At 50.4% G+C, this 22,237-nt stretch overlaps 1 protein-coding gene and 1 long non-coding RNA gene across 7 annotated transcripts in view; one reads left to right on the top strand and one right to left on the bottom strand.

The window, feature by feature from the left end:
- The window catches only part of LOC133259275 (uncharacterized), a 28,828-nt gene extending 26,917 nt beyond the window's left edge, over positions 1-1,911 (bottom strand). For all 3 annotated transcript variants that reach the window (XR_009740343.1, XR_009740342.1, XR_009740344.1), the window contains exon 1: positions 1,083-1,911. This is a non-coding gene — a long non-coding RNA (uncharacterized LOC133259275). The remainder of the gene's footprint in view (positions 1-1,082) is intronic.
- The window catches only part of PFKP (phosphofructokinase, platelet), a 53,066-nt gene continuing 31,245 nt past the window's right edge, over positions 417-22,237 (top strand). For 2 of the 4 annotated variants that reach the window (XM_061436526.1, XM_061436524.1), the window contains exons 1-3: positions 417-783; positions 9,756-9,829; positions 20,919-20,996. In XM_061436526.1, coding sequence (XP_061292510.1) covers positions 669-783; positions 9,756-9,829; positions 20,919-20,996 — 267 coding nt within the window. In that variant the 5' untranslated portion in view covers positions 417-668. The remainder of the gene's footprint in view (positions 784-9,755; positions 9,830-20,918; positions 20,997-22,237) is intronic. The other 2 variants (XM_061436528.1, XM_061436527.1) reach the window with 1 other exon arrangement.

The raw sequence follows: 22,237 nt of genomic DNA, 5'->3' as shown, positions 1-22,237 counted from the left end.
GCGCCCGGGCCCCGAGAGCCACCCGGGCAGGAACCCTGCGGGAACGGGCGCGCGCCTCGGCGACGGTTCGGGCCCCCCAACCGCCAGTGACTCGGCGCCCCACGTGCGGCATCCCCGCACCCCAACCCCGCCTCCTGGGCTCCCCGCGCGGGATGCTCTAGCCCACCTCCCGCGTTCCTGCGACTACGGTGACCCCGCCCACCTATAGTTCCGCCTTGCCCCCAGCACCTTCCAGTCGCCGGGACGCCCCCTCCCCGTCCCCCCGACCTCCGTGGCCCACACTCCGGCGGTGCCCTCCCCGCGGCCTACCAGGGATGCTCCGCCCACCTATGGGGCTGTCCCCTCCCACCTGCGGGGTGTCCCCTCCCTCCGAGGTGCTTCCGGCTCGTAAAGCTCCTCCCATCTGCGATGCACACCGCGCCCCCCAACCATGTGGCTCACCCCGGAGTGGTCCTTCCTGCCGACCAGGCTCCCCTGCTCCGGGAGCTCCCCTCAATCCGGCGCCCCCAGCCCCGCCCGCGCCATCTCCCCCGCGTCCCCGCGCCCGCCCCAGGCCGCCCATTGGCGCGCGGCGCGCGGGCGTGGCCGGCGGTTCCCGTGGCGGCGGCGCGGGCGGGGCTCAGTGCCTACTGAGCGCCCTCCAGAGCGCGGTCTCCGGCCTGTTCACGATGGACGGCCACGACAGCCCCCAGACCCCCAAGGGCTCCCTCCGAAAATTCCTGGAGCAACTCTCCGGGGCCGGCAAAGCCATCGGCGTGCTGACCAGCGGCGGGGATGCCCAAGGTGCGCCACCGGGTCCCTGGTCCCGGGCGGGGTCTCAGGGAGGGGACCAATGAGGGGGGGTGCCGGGGAGAAAGGATGGGGGTGCCGGGGAGAAGGGACGCCAGAGAAAGGATAAGGTACCAGGCAGAAGGGATGGGGGGCCCGAGAGGAGCAAGGAGGAGAGGGGTACCAGGGGTAAGTGACGGTGGGGAGAAGCCCGGCGCCCAGGAACCTCGGAGGTGCATTCCCGGGGCGGGAGCCGGTGCAGCCTCGGAAGGAGCCACTGCGGGACCCGCTCGGAGGGCGCGGGGGTCCCTTACCCGGAAGGTCAGTTTTCCACCTCCACGTTTATTTCCTAAATTACGACTGGCGACAGGGTCGCCTGGACTTCGTTCCGAGGTCCCTCCGCTTCCGCGAGGCGGGATGAAGCCGGACGCCCCTCCAGGGCTTGGCTACAGCGTGGCCACTTCCGATGCCGCTGCGGCCGCCCTGGCTCCGTCCCAGACTCCTCACACCGGTGCGTCCCCGCGACGCTTCTGCAGCCCCGCTACCCCCGCGCGGCGCGGGCGGGGTCCCCGCTGCTGTCCCGCGGCGCGCGGCAGCGAACGCACGGGATCCCCGCCCGGGTAGCCGGGCCGCCCGGCACCGCCTCGCGTTTCCGCTGGGAGATTTTAAAAACGGTTTTCCGCCGCCCTCATCTCCTGTCTCCTTCCGGCTCGTCACTAAACCGAAAACCGAAGCGGGTCGCTAGGCCCTCCCCGCCGGCCTCCCCTGGATGGGAAGGACCAGGAAGCGGGGACTCCGGGGTGTCGCCAGCTCCGGGAGCGCGGACTCGGGCGCCGCCCTCGACCCGCGAGCCTGGAAGCTGGTCTCGGGGAAAATGGGGCCCCAAGGTTGGGGCCCGCGGACAACCGAAGCGGAGATGACACGGCTGGGCCCCTAGCGCCGGGCGCACGTGGGGGCCCGGGGATTCCTGATCCTCTTAGATTCCCTGGTGGGGCGAGCCAACCGCTAGAAAGGAGCGGGGCGCTGCCCATGCGTTCGGAACCTAGAGGACTGCAGGCCAGAGACGCCTCCCACGCCAGCTTCTGGCGTTTCTTTTACCCCCTTCCTCCTGTCCAGATGAGCTGAAAGGCCCCGATGCCTCGTTCTCACCTCATCTCACCATACGCGGTGCAGGGATGCTTAAGCGGCTGGCTCGCGCCCTAGCCTCCGCCCACGCTGCTGGTGACCTTCTCTTCGCCCTTGAGAGGGGCGGGCCGGGAGCGGGGGCTGCAGGTGGGGAGCTGTGGCTGCAGCCCCGCCTGCCCCGCGCGCGTACGTGATGCCGGGCCCGTCGCCGCCCGTGCGCCCCGCGCCCCCGACCCCGGACACCCAGCGCACGGCCGGCAGGAGGCCAGGGGACCCTGGGTCCCTGGAGAGCCCCTCCCTGTCCTGTTGAAGGTGGTGCACGCCTTATCTGTCACCGCCCCCGCCCCACAAGTCCGCTGAGCCCGAACAGGCTGGTCTAATTTGGTATTCTAGTAAAGTGGCCCCAGTGAAGAGAGAAAACGTGATACAGTGAAGACTGGGGGCGGGGAAATGGCAGAGTGAAATTGATGACAGATCCCACGTTACTTACCTGATGTGCTGGATTGGTCGATGCTGAGCTAAGAGGGGCTTCCCGGTCAACGCGCTTCAAAAAGCACCTGCGTCTCGAGACGTGGGCTACCCAAGTTAGGAAGCATCCTGAGTGACTCTTAACGTGGGCTTGGAAAAAGAATAAAATGCTGGCACAGAAAAAGAAACTGGTCTCTTAATCCTCCAGCTTTCAAGGTCAGAGTTGCAAAGTCATTTAGAATTAAGGTGCTGTGTCTGTTAAAAAAAAAAAAAAAAAAGTAGGTCATTCACTTGAATCCTTTTCCATAAATTTGCTCAGCTACCTGGTAGCTGGTGTAAAGGCAGTTGAGGTGATGACGCAATAGACAGAATCAGCATTTTCTCTGCTACTTACCTGCTACTTATCTCTGTCACCTGTGAGCAGTTATGAATAATAGAGGTCAGTAAGTCCACACCTCTTCTCAGTGAAAAGCATACTTTGAGAATCAGAATTATATGACGACGTCAGACGGCTTGGTAGGTGTATGGTCAGGTTGATGGGAGTTGTCCTGATGCCCTGAACCAGCTGCTCTGGGTGGTCCCTGCTGGAGAGCCCCTGGTGGCCCGGCGTTTGGGCATCTTCCCTTGGGGAGAGCTGAGACTGTTATCTGTTTCTTCTTGGACTTCATGCCAAGTGCCACCTCCTGCTGAGACTGTTATCTGTTTCTTCTTGGACTTCATGCCAAGTGCCACCTCCTGTTCGATCCTATCTGGGACCTGACTGAACAGGGGCATGCATTTCCTTCTGAGAAAGCTCGCCTCGCTACGTGCACCAGGGGGCTGGTCTCCGCAGCAGCGGACCTAAACTCCTTGAGGAGGTGATTCCTAGAGATGATTTTACTCCTCCATGCTCTGCCATTTTGTCTTGACTCTGTGTGATATCCATACTTGATTTTCCCTAAGATAAGAGAGGTTTGCTCACAGCTAAAGACCAAGGAGAGTAACCACAAGTCTTAGTTTCAGGATAGTTTTCTACTCAGATGTGAAACAAAGATAAAATTCCATGTGGAGAAGGCTACAGCTGCTGGTTCCTGGGCACAGTTCATGTCCTAGGAGCTTTGTGGTTTTCATCTCCTGGCCTGATTACCGTCTTGGTTTTGGAGGTGGGGAGAGAAGTAACCTTGTTAAGGTGACAGGCTCTTAGGTGGCCCTTGGAAGGATTTAAACCAAGTTCAGCCTCAATCCCAAATGTTTTCCAGTAAGCCCTGCTCTTAAGGTTGTAACATCTAATTAATACTCAGAAGCCAAGTTTGCTGAAAATTACACAGGTGATTTTTTTTTTCATAACACCAAACTTTTCATTAGTAAGGCAAGTGGCATTTTTCTTTCTATTTTGCAGATTAGGAAGAAGTAATTAATTTGCCACAAGTAAAAATATTTTCCCTCAAATTATAAAGAAGTATTTTAAAAAAAATTTCCCTCAGATTAGAAGCAAAAGAAGTTAAAAATTTTTAAAGACTCAAATGGAGTTTAAGACTGTGCTTTAACAAAGTACATTGGAAGATAGGATCACTGTGTGAAATTTCTCTTACTAAAATATATAAACTGCTTAATTGGTATAAAATGTCTTAATGATTTCCTCATGAAATTAATGAAGAAGTAAACTGTAATCATCTAAAGGAAATAACCTAAAATTTCAGATAGATACTTAAACATGAGACAAACTGCCCTACTTACCAGTCAAAAGAGAAAGAAGATATTATATAGATGATGCAGATGATTTTTAAGCAGCTTTGCAAGTAGAACATAAAATACATGTGTACAATGATAGCATCTGGGTGGCTAAATTGACGTCACACCTGAGACTAAAGTGTGAAGCGCTTATTTCCAATGGAATTTATATTATATGATTGTTCAACAAAACGAAAATCCTCCAGCTATATTCCTGACTCCCCCAGCCCTGGCCACAGAGGAAGACTAAGGCTAATTATTATTTTCATTCTTTGGATTGCTTTCATTATCACAAGGAATGTCTGTAAATTTCAGCTGGTTTTCACTTTAACCTACAATAAGTTTCAGGCCAGTGCACAGACTTACCTTAACAAGGTACCCACCCCCAAAGCAAGACTGTGTCATATGCCGAAAATGCTCCTTGCCTTAGACTCAAATTGAGGGCTTCTGGAGGGCCCGGTACAGATCAAAGTGTAGAGAAATGGACCTACAGGGTAGACTGAACAGAAAAACTGAGTCCTTTTTGACCTATAGCAAAGTAAGCCAGTGTTTACAGAAAGCTGATGCAAATCAACCCTGAATATGTATTGGAAGGACTGATGCTGAAGCTGAAACTCCAGTACTTTGGCCACCTGATGCGAAGAGCTGACTCATTGGAAAAGACCCTGATGCTGGGAAAGATTGAGGGCAGGAGGAGAAGAGAGCGGCAGGATGAGATGGTTGGATGGCATCACTGACTCAGTGGACATGAGTGTGAGCAATCTCTGAGATAGTGAAGGACAGGAAGCCTGTGTGCTGCAGTCCATGGAGTGGAAAAGAGTTGGAAAGGACTCAGTGACTGAACAACAACAACATGTAGATGGAGTCTGTATAAGCCTTTCTGCTAATAGGAAGGGTTAGCCATAAAAAAAAGAACAAAATAATGCCATTTGCAGCGCAACAGATGGACCTGGAGATTATCATACTAAGCACGGCTTTGTGACTGAACAAGTCAGACAGAGAAAGACAAATACACAATATTACTTGTGTGGAATCTGATTTAAAAAAAAATACATAAATGAACTTATTTACAAAACAGAAACAGACCCACAGATTTCAAAAACAAATTTATGGTGCCCAAAGGGGAAACGAGGGGGGCGGGTAATAAATTAGGAGTTTGGGATTAACATACACACAGTACTATATATAAAATAGATGACCAACAAGAACCTGCTCTATAGCACAGGGAACTTTACTCAATATTCTGTACTAATCTTTAAGGAAACAAAGTCTGAAAAGGAGTGGATATATGTATATGTGTAACTGAATCACTTTGCTGTGCACCTGAAATGAAACACTGTAAGTCAACTATACTCCAATAAAATTAAAAAAAGAGTAACTAACATTTAGTGATCATTTGCTTAGCAGTAGCCACCAATGTTTCCATGCAGTAACTCATATGTTCCACACACGAGCAAGTGGGCTCTGAGATGAGCTGGCTGGGCCACGTGGTTTTAGTGGGAAGCGGTGGTCCAGGACGTGTGTCCATTCACCAGGGTGCAGTGCTGGGGGCACCTGGCAGGTACCCAGATGTTTGCTGAATCTCCCTCCTGGAACCTCACCTAGAATGGACTGCTTCCTTCTGCAAGATGGAGGTGACTAGTCTGTCTTCTGGCTGTCTTTTCTCATGAAGTCATTTTGATGAATTAAGCCTTCACTAATCAAATGCACTTTTTTTTTTTTTTTTTTTTTGGTGCCTTGCCACATGGCTTGTGGGGTCTCAGTTCAACCTGGGATTGAACCCAGGTCCTGCACAGTGAAAACCTGGGATCCTAACCACTAGGCTACCACGTGCGTGCTAAGTCACTTGAGTCATGTCTGACTCTTTGTGACTCCGTAGACTGTAGCCCGCCAGGCTCCTTTGTCCATGGGATTCTCCAGTCAAGTACTGGAGTGGGTTGCCATGCCTGCCTTCAGGGGATCTTCCTGACCCAGGGATCGAACCGGTGTCTCCTGCAGCTCCTGCATTGTAGGCAGATTCTTTACTGCTGAGCCACGGGGGAAGCCCACTAGGCTAGCAGGTCCACCATGGTGTCAGTGGATTGCCCAGCAGTGCCGGCAGAGAGAAACACCCATTCAGGTGTCCTGGATGGACAGACAGTCAACACCCCTCAGGGATTGGTCTCACTGGTGTCTGACACAGGGCTTGGTGATTGGACATGGCAGGGTGCTGAGAAGGCGAGGTTGGTAATTGGTCACAGGGACGCCTTCTGAGGACTGTTTGTCCTTCCCACACCTGATTTACTAAAACAGGGAAGCTTTGTGGAGGGCTGTAGTAGCAAAAGCAAGATAAACTTCATTTTAAGTTTGTTTTCTGACCTGTGCTGACGTCCTCCCTTTGGTATAAAGGTGAAAACCCCGTGGTATCAGGGAGAAGCCAGTAAGATTAAGCACTGCATCTTATTTTTCAAAAGAGAATTTAAATGTTGAAGTTAGTCAGGGAGTGGTTGTAGGCCCTGAGAAATATGCAGGGGAAACGGCTCAACATGGTCCAAAAGGGCCGAGCAAGGATGTTTATTAGGCTTTTCAGACCATGGGGAAATAAAGCAGCCCCAATTATTTTATTAGAAGCAACACAATCCTCATTTCTTACAAACTGCTCGAAGTTTAAATTTTATCAGAACAGAATCTTAGAAGCCTCCCTTAGAGGTCACTGGCCTCCCCAATCAGAAAGAAGTTATCCTAATGACTGTCTTACATGCACCATGCTTTTAGTAAGCTACTTGAGGATCTGTCACGGCAGGAAGACAGTCTAACAATCCCTTCTTTCTATCACACCTAATTTGCTCACATTTCCCTCTTAGCTGCTCCCTGGGTTTTTCAAGGTTTATTTTTGGTTCCTGTAACAAGTCCAGTCATTCCCTGAGGACCAGGGTTCTAATTTTTGCGAGGGATGAAGAGGTTACTCTCCAAAGACTAAGGCACTTTCTTGGTAGCAGGATGATGGTTCCCATGGAAACAGTTATGGAGGCTGTTTGAATTATGGGGCTTGGCTGCCAAAACAAAACCAAAAGGAAAAGGAAGGAAACTGACTGTGTCTGAAGGTTTACTAAAAACAGCTGTTGGAGTGCCCTGGAACCTGGGGCTGCTCACCCAGGAGACCTCAGACAGCAAACCCAGCCTGGACCCCACTCTTGTGTCACAGAGACGGCCGGTGGAAACTGGCCTTTCCTGTTGCCTTCTGCTTCTGTCCTTTGGACACTTTCTGGAAGGCACCCACCTTTGGGGCCAGTGCCAGGTAGCAGCTCTGCCCTGTGGGCCCCAAGTTCAAGCGGACAGTTGGCCTCTCCACAAACATTTACACAAGAAACCGGGCCCAATGGGCGTTTTTTCCTCTAAGTTTCCTTCCTTCTAGAAGCAGTTATCAGTACAATGGTTTTTAAGTTACAATAAGGGGAAGAGTAGGGCTTACACCCCAGCTTTGCCTTTTACTCGCTTTGTTCCCTTGGCTATTAATATGTTTACTCAGGGGCTAACTCCCTCCCTGGGCTGCCAGGAGGACCAGGTCCCTAAGGCATGGTGGGCACACCCGCCCAGGTGTGCAGAGCACTCAGCCCTGGTCATCACTGAGCCCCAGGCAGCATGGCTCCGCTCAGGGCCCAGTCAGAAGGGGCCACGGGGGCTGCTGAGAAAAGCCCACCTTGCAGCAGATTAACTGCCCTCGAATAAAAGCCCTGGGGGCTGGGCACTGAGCCTCTCAGACGCCAGGGCTTCCTCTCCCAGGAGCTTGCTAGAAATGGGTGCTCAGGACCTTCCCCAGACCCTGCCCCACGGGGCCTGCTGCAGGCTGAGGGGACAGGTCGGGTTCCCAGGTGATCCCGGGTCAGCCCCTCGGGGCGGGGCTGCCATGAAGGTGGTCCAGCCTCTCGGGCAGGGGTCACCCCAGCTTGTGTTTATTTCACTTGGGGGCCCCCAGGGTCACCTCTGACGGTCTCCCGCTTGCCATTCCTCCTGCCCTGTCTCCTTGCATGTTTTAAAATCTCCCATGTCCTCTTTATTCCTGCCTTTAGAACCCCCGCCACCAGCATCAAGAGGTCTTCAGAAGTGATGGCACTGGGGGGGTGGGCAGGAGTCCGTGTCATTCGTGCTGGCGTCCCAGTGAAGGGCTGGCGGGGCCCCAGCATTTGGCGGTCAGGCTCGATTCCAGGGCCACAGAATGAAGTTCTGGAATCACAGGGTCTGTGGGGAGGGAACAAGGAGGCGCGCTTGTCTGTGGGGTCGAGGCCTGATGCTGGTGAGATGGGCGGGTGTGAGCGCCCAGCCGGGAGCAGTGGGGCAGCCACATTTAGCATGCATTTATTTATTTAACGTGCATTTATTTATTTAACATGCATTTATTTGTTTAACATGCATGTATTTGTTTAACGTGGATTTATTTCCAGTGGTTTCAGCTCCATGAACCTGGTAACCTTTCAAAATGGTCACCTTTCAGAGGCAGCAGTCTTATTCCACATTTCCAGACCTGGTTCAAAGAAGTCTGAAAATTTGTAATCGTCTTCTGAGCCAGTTTACCCTCCAAATACATACAAACTTAGTCTCCTTGTCTGTGGAGCGTATCCCTGGGACCCCAGCTGCCTTCACTTGTTGCTTTGTTTACCTACAGCACCGCTTACTCTATGGGCCACCTTCTCCAACACCTTTAGTCCTGATGTTTGACTCTGAAATTTAAATTTACGAAGGATTCAGATTGAAACCTTTGGGGGCCCAGGGGATATGAGTTTTCTGAGACTCAGCGTTCCCTCCTTTCAGAGAGGAATGGTCCTCCCTTCTCACTGTCCTCCTGATGGCTTCACTCATCACCTGGGGTGATGAGACATGAAATCCTGACCTGTTCACGTAGGTCTAGATTATGGTCCATTTCACAGATGGCTGCCCAGAAACGGGGCTTCAGTGGAAAGCAGAATGTGGTTCTGTTGTTCAGTTGCTAAGTCGTGTCTGACTCTGTGACCCCATGGACTGCAGCACACCAGGCTTCCCTGTCCTTCACCATCTCCCGTAGTTTGCTCAAACTCATGTCCATTGAGTCGATGATGCCATCCAAATGGAGTGTAGCAGTTTTATACAGGGATACTTTGCACTTTTAATTTCTTTTCAGGCTCTGGGGAAATATGAAAAATGGCCTAGATTTTATCTTGGTTAGGTATTACTTATAGTATACTGGTTTAACTTGAGCTTTCTTTTAATAGGATTGTGTGATTTGTTTTGTGTTTAAGGCCACTGATTAAAATTTTATTCGTTAACACTGGCAGTGGGTGATAGTTTCTCCTCTGCAGACCAATGGGCCTCTTCAGGCCTGTTTTCTTTGAATTTGACTACCTATAAGAAAGCATCTCTCCTCTCTGTCGTTCTGCAATTGGATGGAATCACCTGCAGATTCATATCAGATTGAGGTCGCCCATGTCCCGAGTGTGTTTGCAGCGAAATTCAAAACAACCATCCCGGCTCCGTTGTGATGCTCCCTGCAGTCCAGCCTGTGACACAGTGGTCTCTGTACTCCTGTCCCCCGCTCCCTTCACTAGTCCTGGGGGTTCACGTCGGGACCACTGTTCACAAGAGGAGCCTTCCGAAGGGGTGCCCAGTTTTCCCACCGTCATGGTTAGTTAACTAGGGCCTCATCAGTAACGACTGTCTGCCTTCCTCTGCAGGCATGAATGCTGCTGTCCGGGCCGTCGTGCGCATGGGGATATACGTGGGTGCCAAGGTGTACTTCATCTATGAGGTCAGTGTCACGTCTCTTCCCACTTTCTCTGCGGGCCTCATGCCTGCCCGGGGCTGCCGACCACAAGCAAGGGGTGACGGGCACACAGGGTACCAGCAGGGCAGCCCAGGTACCAGGAGAGCCTGCTGGGGATGTTGGGGTCACACCCCCTAGTCTAGATGCACGTCTGTGAGATTTGTCTTAGGGAGCAGGGCTCCTAATAAATAAATGAAATAGGGCTCAAAATGCCATTTTGACATCAACTTAGTAGAATAAGGATCTCAAGCTGGTTGTATTTATTCGTAGTTCCCATCCCTATAGATATATTCACTGAAAATGCAGCCTGAATGTGAATAGACATTAAGGTAAATGGGAGAAAGCTGCCTCTTTGAACTTTTCATCATAAATGTAAAACCCAGGCTACCTCCCTAGTGTCTGTTTATGCCTTGACTTCAAAACGGAGCTTCTGAAAGCAAACAGCAGGGATGGTTGATTATCCTGCTTTTGAGGTCCTGGCAGCTTAGAAGTAAGTTGTATTTGTCGGGAAGGCAAACCTGTAGCTTCGACCACATGGTTTATTTCAACAACTATTAGAAAAAATAGCTTATCATTAGTTTTTAAATTTTAAAAATGGAAATTAGAGAATGGTTTTTTAAAATTGCTTAATTCTTCCCAAATCACTGTTAGCATTTTACTCTGATTCCTCCTAGTATTATGTATGTTAAAGACTGGAAGGAAACATTTACATTATTAACATCATAGCAAATATATTTTGTGTACTGTATGTTTTATCTGCCACTACATTGTAACAGTTTTCTATGTCTGTAAAATTCCATCAACCTCATGTCTCATCATTTGCCTCGTGTTCTCGTGGCACTGAAATACATGTAGATCACCACCCATTTTTCAGCTCTCCTAACACACTGGAGATCCAACCAGTCTTTTCTAAAGGAGATCAGCCCTGGGTGTTCTTTGGAAGGAATGATGCTAAAACTGAAACTCCAGTACTTTGGCCACCTCATGCGAAGAGTTGACTCATTGGAAAAGACTCTCATGCTGGGAGGGATTGGGGGCAAGAGGAGAAGGGGACGACAGAGGATGAGATGGCTGGATGGCATCACCGACTCGATGGACATGACTTTGAGTGAACTCTGGGAGTTGGTGATGGACAGGGAGGCCTGGCATGCTGTGATTCATGGGGTCGCAAAGAGTCGGACACAACTGAGCAACTGAACTGAACTGAACACAGCAAGCCCTAGATTAGTATTTGAAGCCGCTCTATACTTTAAATCATTGCTGTGATCCCAAGATACAGCATCCGGCCAAATTAAAAGGGATGGTTCTCCTACGGGTCCTGCCAAAGTGTTCCTTTGTTTCTGCTCATACCCACTGACCTTTTGTTTTATTTCGCTTTGGGGTGGGGTTGCGTGCCTTAGAACTTAAGTGTGGGCCCCGCAGCCTGGGCTGACGGTTAAATGTGTCCCGGGGGCAGAGCCCCCTCAGATCTGGCTTTTCTGTTACATGTAATAATGTTGTTTCAGACTCACTGGAGATGAACAGTCCTCCAGCTTCCGGTTCCAGCATGTTCCCCAGGAAGCCTTTGATTGCCTGGCCAGCTGGCCTCCTTGTTTCCTACCTTGGTGGGTGGTAGAGGGGTACAGTTCCGTCCCTCCTGGCATCTTTAAGACTGCCTTGCCGGGAGGTGAGGGAAGTCAGTTGAGTTACTTCATTGAAGAACCCGAGGGGTTGTGGGCAGTGCACTTCCTCTGTGTCACTTCTCAGTCCCTGGCGGGGCTGGGACAGGAGCTGGTGTGCACGGCAAAGCAGTGATGGGGCCGTGTCTCACCCCCAGGCTTTGTTGCCTTGGAGATGGTTTTGGGTCCGTCTAGGTTGAGGGGCATCTCGTGAGCCAGGGACGCTGCTCAACATCCCGTGTCTGCAGGGCTTAATCCTGAGGGCCAGTGACACCCTGCCTTCAGCTAGGGGCCGCACTGTGTCTGGTGTGACTGTGGGATGGTGGGCAGGGGGTGTGTGGATACTGGAACCCACACTGTAACTGGTCAACTTGAAGTCGCCCTTCTCAGGCTGACGGTTTTCGTTGTGTGTTTGTTTCTAATTGGTACCATGTCCTGTGGCTGTGTCTGTATTCAGGGGATATTTTGGTGTATCCAGACGTACACCCACCAGACTTTGCACTTTGCTTAATGAAGGAATTGAGGTACATCAGGTGGCCTGGGGCTCCACACACCTGGGCTTCCTTCAAAGAATGTGTGGAGTCTCTCTGGAGGGGTCTCAACACCCAGAAGCCGTGTTCCTCATGGGTAACGGGGTCCTCCTGATGTCGCCCTTGGGCTGAGCTCTTCATGACCTCTCGGGGTCTGGGTGAGGGGGCGCAAGGGCATGGTGGGCCCCTGGGAGCTCAGCATCCTGCCCTCCCTTGGGAGGGCTGTAAGGCCTCCTGAGTCTGAACAGACCCCCTTCACAGGACCAGGGCATTCTGCAGTTCCTCAGTCAGGAAGAAGTCAGAGAGAACCCTGGGCAGAGCTGCACTGGTGACTCTGATTCTCATAATAATCACTTTATGGGCGTCTCGTTGTCCAGCTGAGTGCTGCCTTTCAGGGTCGGCACTATGAGTGACCAGAACTTGAGGGCCTTACATTCTGGGAGAAAATAGAGAAAGAAATAGAAATAGGTGGGTGTAGATGAACCAAAATCTCCTCTTTGGAAGTGATGCCATGCTTCTCATGCCACCCCTCCCCCACCCCAAAAGGAGAGCAATTCTGGTGAACGAGGCCTGTTCTTTCCAGCCCTATGGAAGGGAGTCCTTGGGGTCAGCCTCCCCTCAGGGCTCACTTGAGACCGGAGTTCTCAGTTGGCCTTGATCCAGGGCCTGGGCACAAATGGTATCAATACCATTCCCCTGAATCCAGTCATCCCTCACTGCAGGTGTGAGGACTGTGCACCTGTAATTCTGAATTCAAAAATCTCTCAAGTTTGCCTGAGTTCATTTGGGCAGCAGTCCTTGATGGGGCTGCCTGTGACAGTGCCCGCTGCCTAGCTTGACTGTCCCAGGATGCAGGTGAGGCCTGTTCATGCTGCCAACAGCACCAGGTGACTGGGACATTTGTGCTGCTGCTGAAAACCCCAGCCTCTGAGTCCCACACATCTCTGACCTGCAGGCTAGGGGGAGCGGTTGAGGGCCTATGTCTGTAGCCAAGTGACGGGAGATCCACATGCTCACCTTCTGGGCCTGTTTCCTCATCCATCACCTTCTGCGCTTGGAAGGACTTTCTGCACAAACCAGGCAGGGGTCATCATGTTCCAGGTGCCACTGACTCTGCAGGTTGTGGCCGGTGCAGAATCGGGGGCTCGGGTGACTCACCTCATGGACCGTCTCAGGACTGTGGACATCCACTGTCTGGGTCATGTCCCGACAGACATGGCTTCCTTCCTGGCTGTAGTACTGTGGGCACCTGCAGGATCCAGGTGTGGGGAGCATGGCTGGGCTGTGTATGGTGGTTAGAGCATCCCTGCCTTAGCCCCCTGGAAGCCAGGACCACCCCCAGTCCACAGCAGTGATAGCCAGAAATGTCTCCAGAAGTCAGCAGTTGTGCCCTGGTTGGGGACCACTGTCCTGTACCCAATGGGGCTCAAATTTAGAGAATGAGTTTGTTGTTTAAAGCATCATTTGGTAACTTATCCAACATATTTTTCCATCCCTAGTTGAGTTTCTAAGTTTAGCTGGAACTTTGGTGGTTGCCAACATCAAAACAGTTAAACAGGTCCACATCAATTATTGAAATGAAGGTGCTTTGGCTTTTTCTTGGGCAGAAAGCATGTGGGAAGTGTATTGACCAGAAAACACTGGTATTTCTGCTGAGGGTCTGGCATGGACATGTTCTGTCTGGCTGCCACCGAGCTTGCTATAAGTCTGAGACGTGTCTACGTGTGGTGCATGCCAGCCCTTGAGCGCTTTCTGGGAGGGATGGGGCGGGGTGTGGATTAACTCATTCTCTCCACCTAGCCCGCTGTAGATTTGTTTGCGTGTTTTCCTTCTTAAGATAGGACTTTTCCTTAGAAACATACAGGTGCCTTCAGCTTCTTGGAGGCAGTGAGGTGCTCAGGGTGGACCATCCCAGGTCTAGGTGGATAAGAAGTGGAGCAGGGAGAGTCCGTATGTTGCCTGCTGCTCTGGTTTTGGCTGTGGAAGTGGTCTAGTTATGTTTCATTTAATATACAAGCTCAAAACGAGATGCTCGTTTTCTCGAAGATGGCTTCCCTGATAGCTCAGTTGGTAAAGAATTCACCTGCAATGCAGGAGACCCTGGTTCGATTCCTGGGTCAGGAAGACCTGCTGGAGAAGGGATAGGCTACCCATTCCAGTATTCTTGGGCTTCCCTTGTGGCTCAGCTGGTAAAGAATCCACCTGCAATGTGGGAGACCTAGGTTCGATCCCTGGGTTGGGAATATCCCCTGGAGAAGGGAACCCATTGCAGTATTCTGGCCTGGAGAATTCCACGGACTGTATAGTCCATGGTGTTGCAAAGAGTCAGACTCGACTGAGTGACTTTCACTTTTCCCAAAGATTTCCCGGTGGCTCAGATGGTAAAGAATCAGCCTGCAATTCAGGAAACCTGGGTTTGATCCCTGGGTCGGGAAGATCCCCTGAAGAAGGGAATGCCTATCCCCTTGTGTATTCTTGCCTGGAGAGTCCCAGAGGAGATGGACAGAGGAGCCTAGAAGGCTATATACAAGGTCACAAGGAGTCAGACATGACTGAGGGACTAACACTTTACCGAAGATTAAAAAAAGTCACCATTCTGGTTATAGCTCTTTAACTATGACTAACGCAAGAGTCTTCCTCTTTAAAGGAACTCTTAGCGGCTTGCCCTGCTCAAGCCCAGCATTTGTGAATATCAGGGTTCACCCATCATCCTCCACATATTGAAGACAAGCTGAAAGTGGAGCTTCACTTAAAGTGGCTAATCTTATTATTACAGACAATACATTCTAAGTGCATTAGGTGAGTCAGGATTTTGGACTAGAAAAGAACAGTGACATCGGAGCAAGACCAGGAATTAATGTTCTCGTCTTGCCGGCCGTCAGAGGAGGTCCAGTGAATGACTGTCTCACCAGAGCTCGAGGCCCCTCAGACCAGCTTGGAGTCTGAACTGCACTCACCTGGGGCCTGAGCTTCCCAGCCAGATGTTGTAGGAGCATGAACAAGCTTTAGAGGAGCCTTGTCTCCCTTCCTTGCCTCCCTTTGACACTTTATTTTCTTCTTGGATATGAGAAACTGTCCACTTTCACAGTTTTTCAAGTGAGAATTGTCATGTTGTGACCAAACAGCAACAAAGCTCACTTTCCCAGGGGGACAGAGCGGGCCGACCTGCCCAGAAGCCCAGGCTGAGCTCTGAGCGGGGGGCTCACCCCGAAGGGGATTCGAAGCTGGAGGGAGGGGGACACAGGTGGCTGTGATGGTGTCCCGTGGTCCCGGGCCATGTGGGCACGGCGGATGGTGACGCCGCCGCCCGCACAGAGAGCAGGTTAGAAGCTCAGCTTTGGGGACACGCCTGTCCTTTTCTCTCATCCGTGGTCTCTGCCTCTGCCTGCCCCCTCAACAGTTCCCTGAAGGCCAAGGAGGTGACCAGAGTCCCATTGTCTCGTCTCCTTGAGGTTTTTACACTTCCGGTTTCTGCATTTTAACTTCCTTAAAGACAGGACTCCTTAACCACTAACTAAAAACAGCCACAGTGGTGCTGGGAGGGAGGCAGAAGCTTCTTCGGGTGGCTGAGAGGGAGGCAGTGCCGCCTGGCCCTTCGGCCAACGTGCCCCGTGCCAGTTGGTCCAGCTGGCCGGTGACCTGGGGAATGCAGCTGGAAACCCACCTTTTCGGCAGGAGGCTGACTGGTGCCCACCTGGAGTCGTGACCCATCACAGCCCTGAGCGTGAAAGGGTTAGTCGCTCGGTCGTCTCCGACTCTTTGTGACCCCATGGACCGTAGCCCACCAGGCTCCTCTGTCCATGGGATTCTCCAGGCAAGAGTACTGAGTGGGTAGCCATGCCCTCCTCCAGGGGACCTTCCCGACCTAGGGATCGAACTCGAGTGTCCTGCACCGGCAGGCAGATTCTTCACCGTCTGAGCCACGAGGGGCACCTCTGTAACCACATGCTGCTCCCTGCCAGGCTCGAGCAGAATCCTTCGTGTGTGACCTGGCTTGAGCGCTTTTGGCATCGCTCCCGCGGCCTCGGACCACCGAGGGCTAGCTCTCATTTTAGTGCTCAAGTTGCAAAAATGATCATGTCTCCCGCTGCTTCCGCCCCACCCACTGATATCACTAATTAAGCATGGAAGTCACTGAGATAAGAGGGCTGGCTTCATCCTGCCATGACTTTTGGTTTACCAGGAACTGTGTATTACGAGCTTTGGCTTAGAAATCTAATATTGAGCCAGAGGGCTCAATAAATCACGTTGGTTTATTATCGGGTTTCAAAAGCACAAAGTGCAGGGCTGTGCCGTGACTGTCGCGTTCCAAGCTGCTGAGAATTTTGGAGTTGATCACATCTCACCGAGGACAAAGCCAAGGGCGTTTTCCCTGAAGCCATGAAGTCAGCAAGCAGGGGTGATGGCTGGTCCTCTGGACTGGAGTGTCCGTGCCTTTAGGACCTGGTGGGGCCTCTCAGGCCCCGGGCCTGGGTGTGGGGAGTGTGTGGTCTCAGGTTCGGCACTGACTCTCCTGTGGATGAATAGAACCGTCGTTCCTGTACCTCTAAAGCCGTCCACGTGGAGAGCTGTCCCCTCCCGCCTCTTTGGCACCCACAGCTGGTCCAGCACCATGGACTTGCTGGCTCTTGAGCAGTTCAGAGCCGACCTCTGTGCTGGCTCTCAAATGCTATACACGAAAAGCTTTATTAACGACGAACTGACTTGGGAAAGCTTCATTCTGTGGGAAACAAACATGGGTGTTTGCTCGGGATCCCTGGAGAAGCCTCTGAATGTAGGTGGTTACAGTATCTAGGAAATACTTTGAAGCCCAGTAAGCTTTTTAGCAGTTGTTTCCTCTGGTCCTTGAAAGGCTTGCCATTCAAACTGTGTTGCTCTCCAAAGAATCTAGGATTTAGGAAAAGCACTGCCAAGTTGAGAAGACATGAGGACCCACGCAACACTTTTCTTTTAGAAAAGAAGCAGCCTAGCCCGAACGGAACAGAGCATCTTACCTGGCTTCAGTGCAGAATTGGTCTCAAATCTTATGTATAAAAGAAATCAGCTAATTCAGTGGACTACATCACTTCATGGGAAATAGATGGGGAAACAGTGGAAACAGTGTCAGACTTTATTTTTTTGGGCTCCAAAATCACTGCAGATGGTGACTGCAGCCATGAAATTAAAAGACGCTTACTCCTTGGGAGGAAAGTTATGACCAACCTAGATAGCATATTGAAAAGCAGAGATATTAGTTTGCCAACAAAGGGTCCGTCTAGTCAAGGCTATGGTTTTTCCTGTGGTCATGTATGGATGTGAGAGTTGGACTGTGAAGAAAGCTGAGTGCTGCAGAATTGATGCTTTTGAACTGTGGTGTTAACAAGACTCTTGAGAGTCCCTTGGACTGCAAGAACATCCAACCAGTCCATTCTGAAGGCGATCAGCCCTGGGATTTCTTTGGAAGGAATGATGCTAAAGCTGAAACTCCAGTACTTTGGCCACTTCATGCGAAGAGTTGACTCACTGGAAAAGACTCTGATGCTGGGAGGGATTGGGGGCAGGAGGAGAAGGGGAGGACAGAGGATGGTGGGAAGGCATCACCGACTCTATGGACATGAGTTTGGGTGAACTCTGGGAGTTGGTGATGGACAGGGAGACCTGGCGTGCTGTGATTCATGGGGTCGCAAAGAGTCGGACATGACTGAGCAACTGAACTGAGTGACTGACAAATAGAAGGGACTATTAGACATCTTCTCTTTAAGAGTAGTCAGAAAAATGAAGGCCAAGTTGCCACCAGGTAGAGTTAAAATACCAGTAACTTTCCTTCACCTTCATCTTTGTCTTCAATTTGTATACTTATTGCAAATAGCTTTTCTTTTTTTTTTAAGTTTTATTAAGGTGCAATCAATACACAAAAGACTCTAGATAGTAAATATCTAAAATTTGAGTCTGGGCTTATGCAAACACAAGTGATACCATCCCCACACCAAAGAAATTATACCTCCAAGAAAATAAGATCAATTAAAAATACACTTTTAGGGACTTCCTTAGCAGTCCAGTGGTTAGGACTCTGCCCTTCCACTGCAGGGGGCACAGGTTCAAGCCCTGGTCAGAGAACCAAAATCTGGCAAGCATACAGGCATGACCAAAAAATAACTTTTTTAAAAGCCAACTTTGTCGTAGCCCAAGACTGGAATTTCGCTCCGGGTCTTTAAACAGCACTCATGAGATTTCTTTTAAGAGAAAACCACCCAGGTGACCAGCTCTTACACTATTAGAACAGATTTAACAGATGCTTAAAAATACTCCTATGTGTAGGACCATCTCCTGCAGACTGTGCCTGTTTTGTTCAAACTGATCTGACAGTGAGTTAAGGTGGCTTCAGAGCCTCGGACGTGATTGGTGTGGGACTGGATCAGACAGCTGAGGGTCTCCTGGGTCATCTTATGACCAGCACCAACGAGATGGTGTTACTTTTGATCCAAAACTAAGCGAGCTTCAAAGGTTTTACAGTTTGTTTTTCTTGTGTGAGTCATAGAACTGGCTCGGAAAGGCAGATTCCAAAAGAGAATTGTAGAAAATATTTTGGGCTCTGGCTACGTTGGAATAAGTATTCAACGTTGTAAGGAGACTTGAAAAAGCTCATCAGAACTGATAAATTAGAGTAACATCTGTGTAAAACTAGTCCTCCTGTCTCAGTAACATCTTCCATGTTAGCAAAAGACAATTTAAAACCGCAGTAGGTAGTTCTTCTTCAGATGTTCCACGGGCCTAACAAGTTTGCAGTTAACAGGGTGAGTCACTTCCTATGGCCCAGCCCATGGGCGCAGTGAGAGGGTTGGAGAGCAACACTTGCAAGCTCATCCCCTATTCCTTAGTCACTTTCTTTCTTGTGTGTATCTAGGCTGCACAAAATAACCAGACTCTTTCTGGAGAACATTTTACGTCTCAGAATAAGTGTTATGGTCTGTAGAACGGTTTTCCATGTTCTTACTCTAGGAGCAGAAGGATTTGCAGATTTTTTAAAAAATTAAATCTGTATTTAAATTCTCAGAAATCATCAACTCCCAACAGGGTAGTTTTCAGCAGCACATTACCAAAGTGTTGGAGCTTCAGCTTTAGCATCAGTCCTTCCAATGAATATTCAGGACTGATTTCCTTTAGGATTGACTGGTTAGATCTCCTTGCAGTCCAGGGGACTCTCAAGAGTCTTCTCCAGCACCACAGTTAGAAAGCATCAGTTCTTCAGCGCTCAGCCTTCTTTGTGGTCCAGCTCTCACATCCATACATGACTACTGGAAAAACCAAACCATAGCCTTTTACCGACCTTTCCCATCTATCACCTCCTACCTAGCTCGCCTGTCACCTGCCGTCTGTAATCTATCCACCATCTGCTAGCTGCCTGTCTGTCCTCTGTTTTTCATATGCTGTGGAAACAAGCTCCCTGGAGTCCCTTAGAAGGGGAGAGGGCCTGGTTTTTCATCTGCTCCTGGAGCAGCAGGGTGCCCTGCAGGACAGCGCCTGCCTCAGGTAGCTGACATACCAGGACACAACTGAAATAGCACCTCTGATAAGCACTCCCTCTCCTTGAGAAGGCCTGGATCACATCACTCTCAGGCTTATCACCCTCGCCTTCCAGGGTGACAGCTGCCCTGGGCTCAGGGCTTTCAATGGAGCAGGCTAAAAATGTACACCCTCTGTGGTTTCCAGAAAGAAAGAAGGGAGATGGGGACAAAAAGATAAAAGTGATCCTTGGAGTTGGCCCGAGATGTGTCTGGAGGAAATGCCACTTCTTCAGCGTGAAGGCAGGGCTGTGGGTACCCCTGACCCAGCCTGTCCTGAGGCCGAGGGAGCATCGTCGTGTGTGTAACCCTAGACTAGACACATACGTGCAGGTGTATGTGTATTTATGTACAGTATTGATGTATAATGTGCTATATATAATGTGTGTAATTATACTGTCTATGATGAAATGAAAGTGTTAGTCGCTCAGTCGTGTCCGACTCTTTGCGACCCCATGGACTGTGGCCCACAGGCTCCTCTGTCCATGGAATTCTCCAAGCACAGATACTGGAGTGGGTTGCCGTTCTTTCTCCAGGGGATAGAAATCCACAACAATAATTATTATAAACTTTTCTAAACAGCCAATACCTTTTCCTTTTCAGGGGTAAAATGCCCTGGAAAGTGAGTCACGTAGACAGAGGTGCACGTGAACATTTCCGTCGTGGTTGATCTTATATATTCTGTGGGGAAAATGGGCTGCATTTAGAGTTGAAAAGTCACTGTCTCTGGTCTTCCGGCCAAACGTTCATGGCTGTCCAGACCTGCTTGCGGCCTCCCTCGGGGTCGTGAGCTGGCACCAGCCCCAAGGTGAGGCGGATGGGGGTGGGTGGCATTAGCTGTGCCTTCAGACCCTGTTCCCGTGCCTGGAGAGTTGCGGGTTATCCGGTGGCTGGAGGCCCTCCCAGGTTACCGAGCGGATGTGTTCCTGTACTCCGTGTGGTCGACACCACTGTTCTCAGCAAGTGTGTGTGGAATCACCAGTGGTGTTGGGGTCATTCCGTCCCTTTTCAATGTCTCGGGAGCCAGCGGACAGCAGGCAGAATGCCCTGTCTCTGCAGCAGCCTGGATTAGTCTGGGCAGCATTCTCGTTACTGGAGATGACATTTGAGGGGCCGTCTCACAGTTCTGCACCTGGGAAGGGCATTTGAGGGGCCGTCTCACAGTTCTGCACCTGGGAAGGGCATTAGCATCACCCCTGTAACTCAGGTCACGCTGTCTCCTGAGCTCCAGGCCCCTAGAGACTCGGCTCCATTGTCACTGGCGTTTCTGTTTTACATCACTCATGGATCGGTTAATGTGTCAACTCAGTTGAACCTGGCCTTAACGCTGTCCTTTCCTCCTCAGGGCTACCAGGGCATGGTGGACGGTGGCAGCAACATTGTGGAAGCCGACTGGGAGAGCGTGTCCAGCATCCTGCAAGTGGTACGTGCTGCGCTCGTCCCGCTCGGTTCTCTGAGTTCTCTCTGGTCTGAAACCTCTTCTGCTTGTGTTCCAGGAGCACTTAAAACAGGTGAATGTGCTGCCTGGCATCATGGAAAGAATATGTTCTTAATTTTCCATTTAATTTTTTTTTGAAAAAAGCTTTGCACACTGAGGAATTATCCTTGCAAGAACAAGTTGTGTTTGATGGCGAGTGGTACTTGTGGGGGATCTTTTTTTTTTTTTTAAGAGCAGATCAGTGTTGAGACAGTTTTGGTTTGTTGGTGCTGCGTGTTTAGTGGTGCATCTCTTTGCCTGTTGGGTTTGGGGTGCCATTTGGCATCAGTGACCGTGGCCTGGGAAGGCCCCTGACCAGCAGCCTCTGAGGGCTGTGGCTTTAGTGGGGACACAGCATCTCCCCTGACTCAGGGCTGACCTCTTTGGCATGTGCAACGATGAGGTAATTCCGACTGCAGGCGAAACAGCTCTTACACGGAATTGTAAAGAAGCCTGCCCGAATATGTCACGCCCAATAAATTCCAGGAACAATGCAGCTCAGTGAAGGCTCCAAGTCGATTAAAAAATAAAGAGATTATGTGGAAAGAATGGGCTTCATGGCAAGTGTTTTACTTGCGGTTTGATCTTTTGAAATGTTTGTGTTAATATTAATCTGTGTCTTGAGTTTTTTAGACTTTTTATTGGCACACAGTTGTTCTACAGTGTTGTGCTTCTGCTGTGCAAAGTGAATCAGTTATAGTATGTATACACGGACCCCCTCTCTTTGGGGTTTCCTTCTCATTCAGGTCACCAAGAGCACTGAGTAGAGTTCTCTGTGTTATACAGTAGGTTCTCAATAGTTACTTTAAACATGGTATCAGTATCGTATATGTGTCAATCCCAGTCTCCCAGTTCATCTCCCCCTCCCTCACCGTAATCATAAGTTTGTTCACCACACCTTGTCCTATTTCTGCCTTGCAAATAAGTTCATCTGTATCATTTTTCTAGATTCCTTGTATAAGCAATACTGTATTTGTTTTTCTCTTTCTGACCTCACTCTGTAATACAATCTCTAGGTCCATCCACTTGTCTGCAGATCACATTATTTCATTGCAGCTTATGGCTGACTATATTCCATTGCATATATGTACCACATCTTTATCCATTCTTCTGTAGATGGACATTTAGGTTGCTGCAATGAAAATCAGGCATGTGTCTCTGTGTGAATTAATATCTTTTCCCCAAAT

The sequence above is a fragment of the Bos javanicus genome, chromosome 13, assembly GCF_032452875.1.
Source record: "Bos javanicus breed banteng chromosome 13, ARS-OSU_banteng_1.0, whole genome shotgun sequence".
Lineage (NCBI taxonomy): Eukaryota > Metazoa > Chordata > Mammalia > Artiodactyla > Bovidae > Bos > Bos javanicus.
Note: the sequence above shows the minus strand (reverse complement) of the source record. Positions and strands in the feature narration are given on the sequence as shown.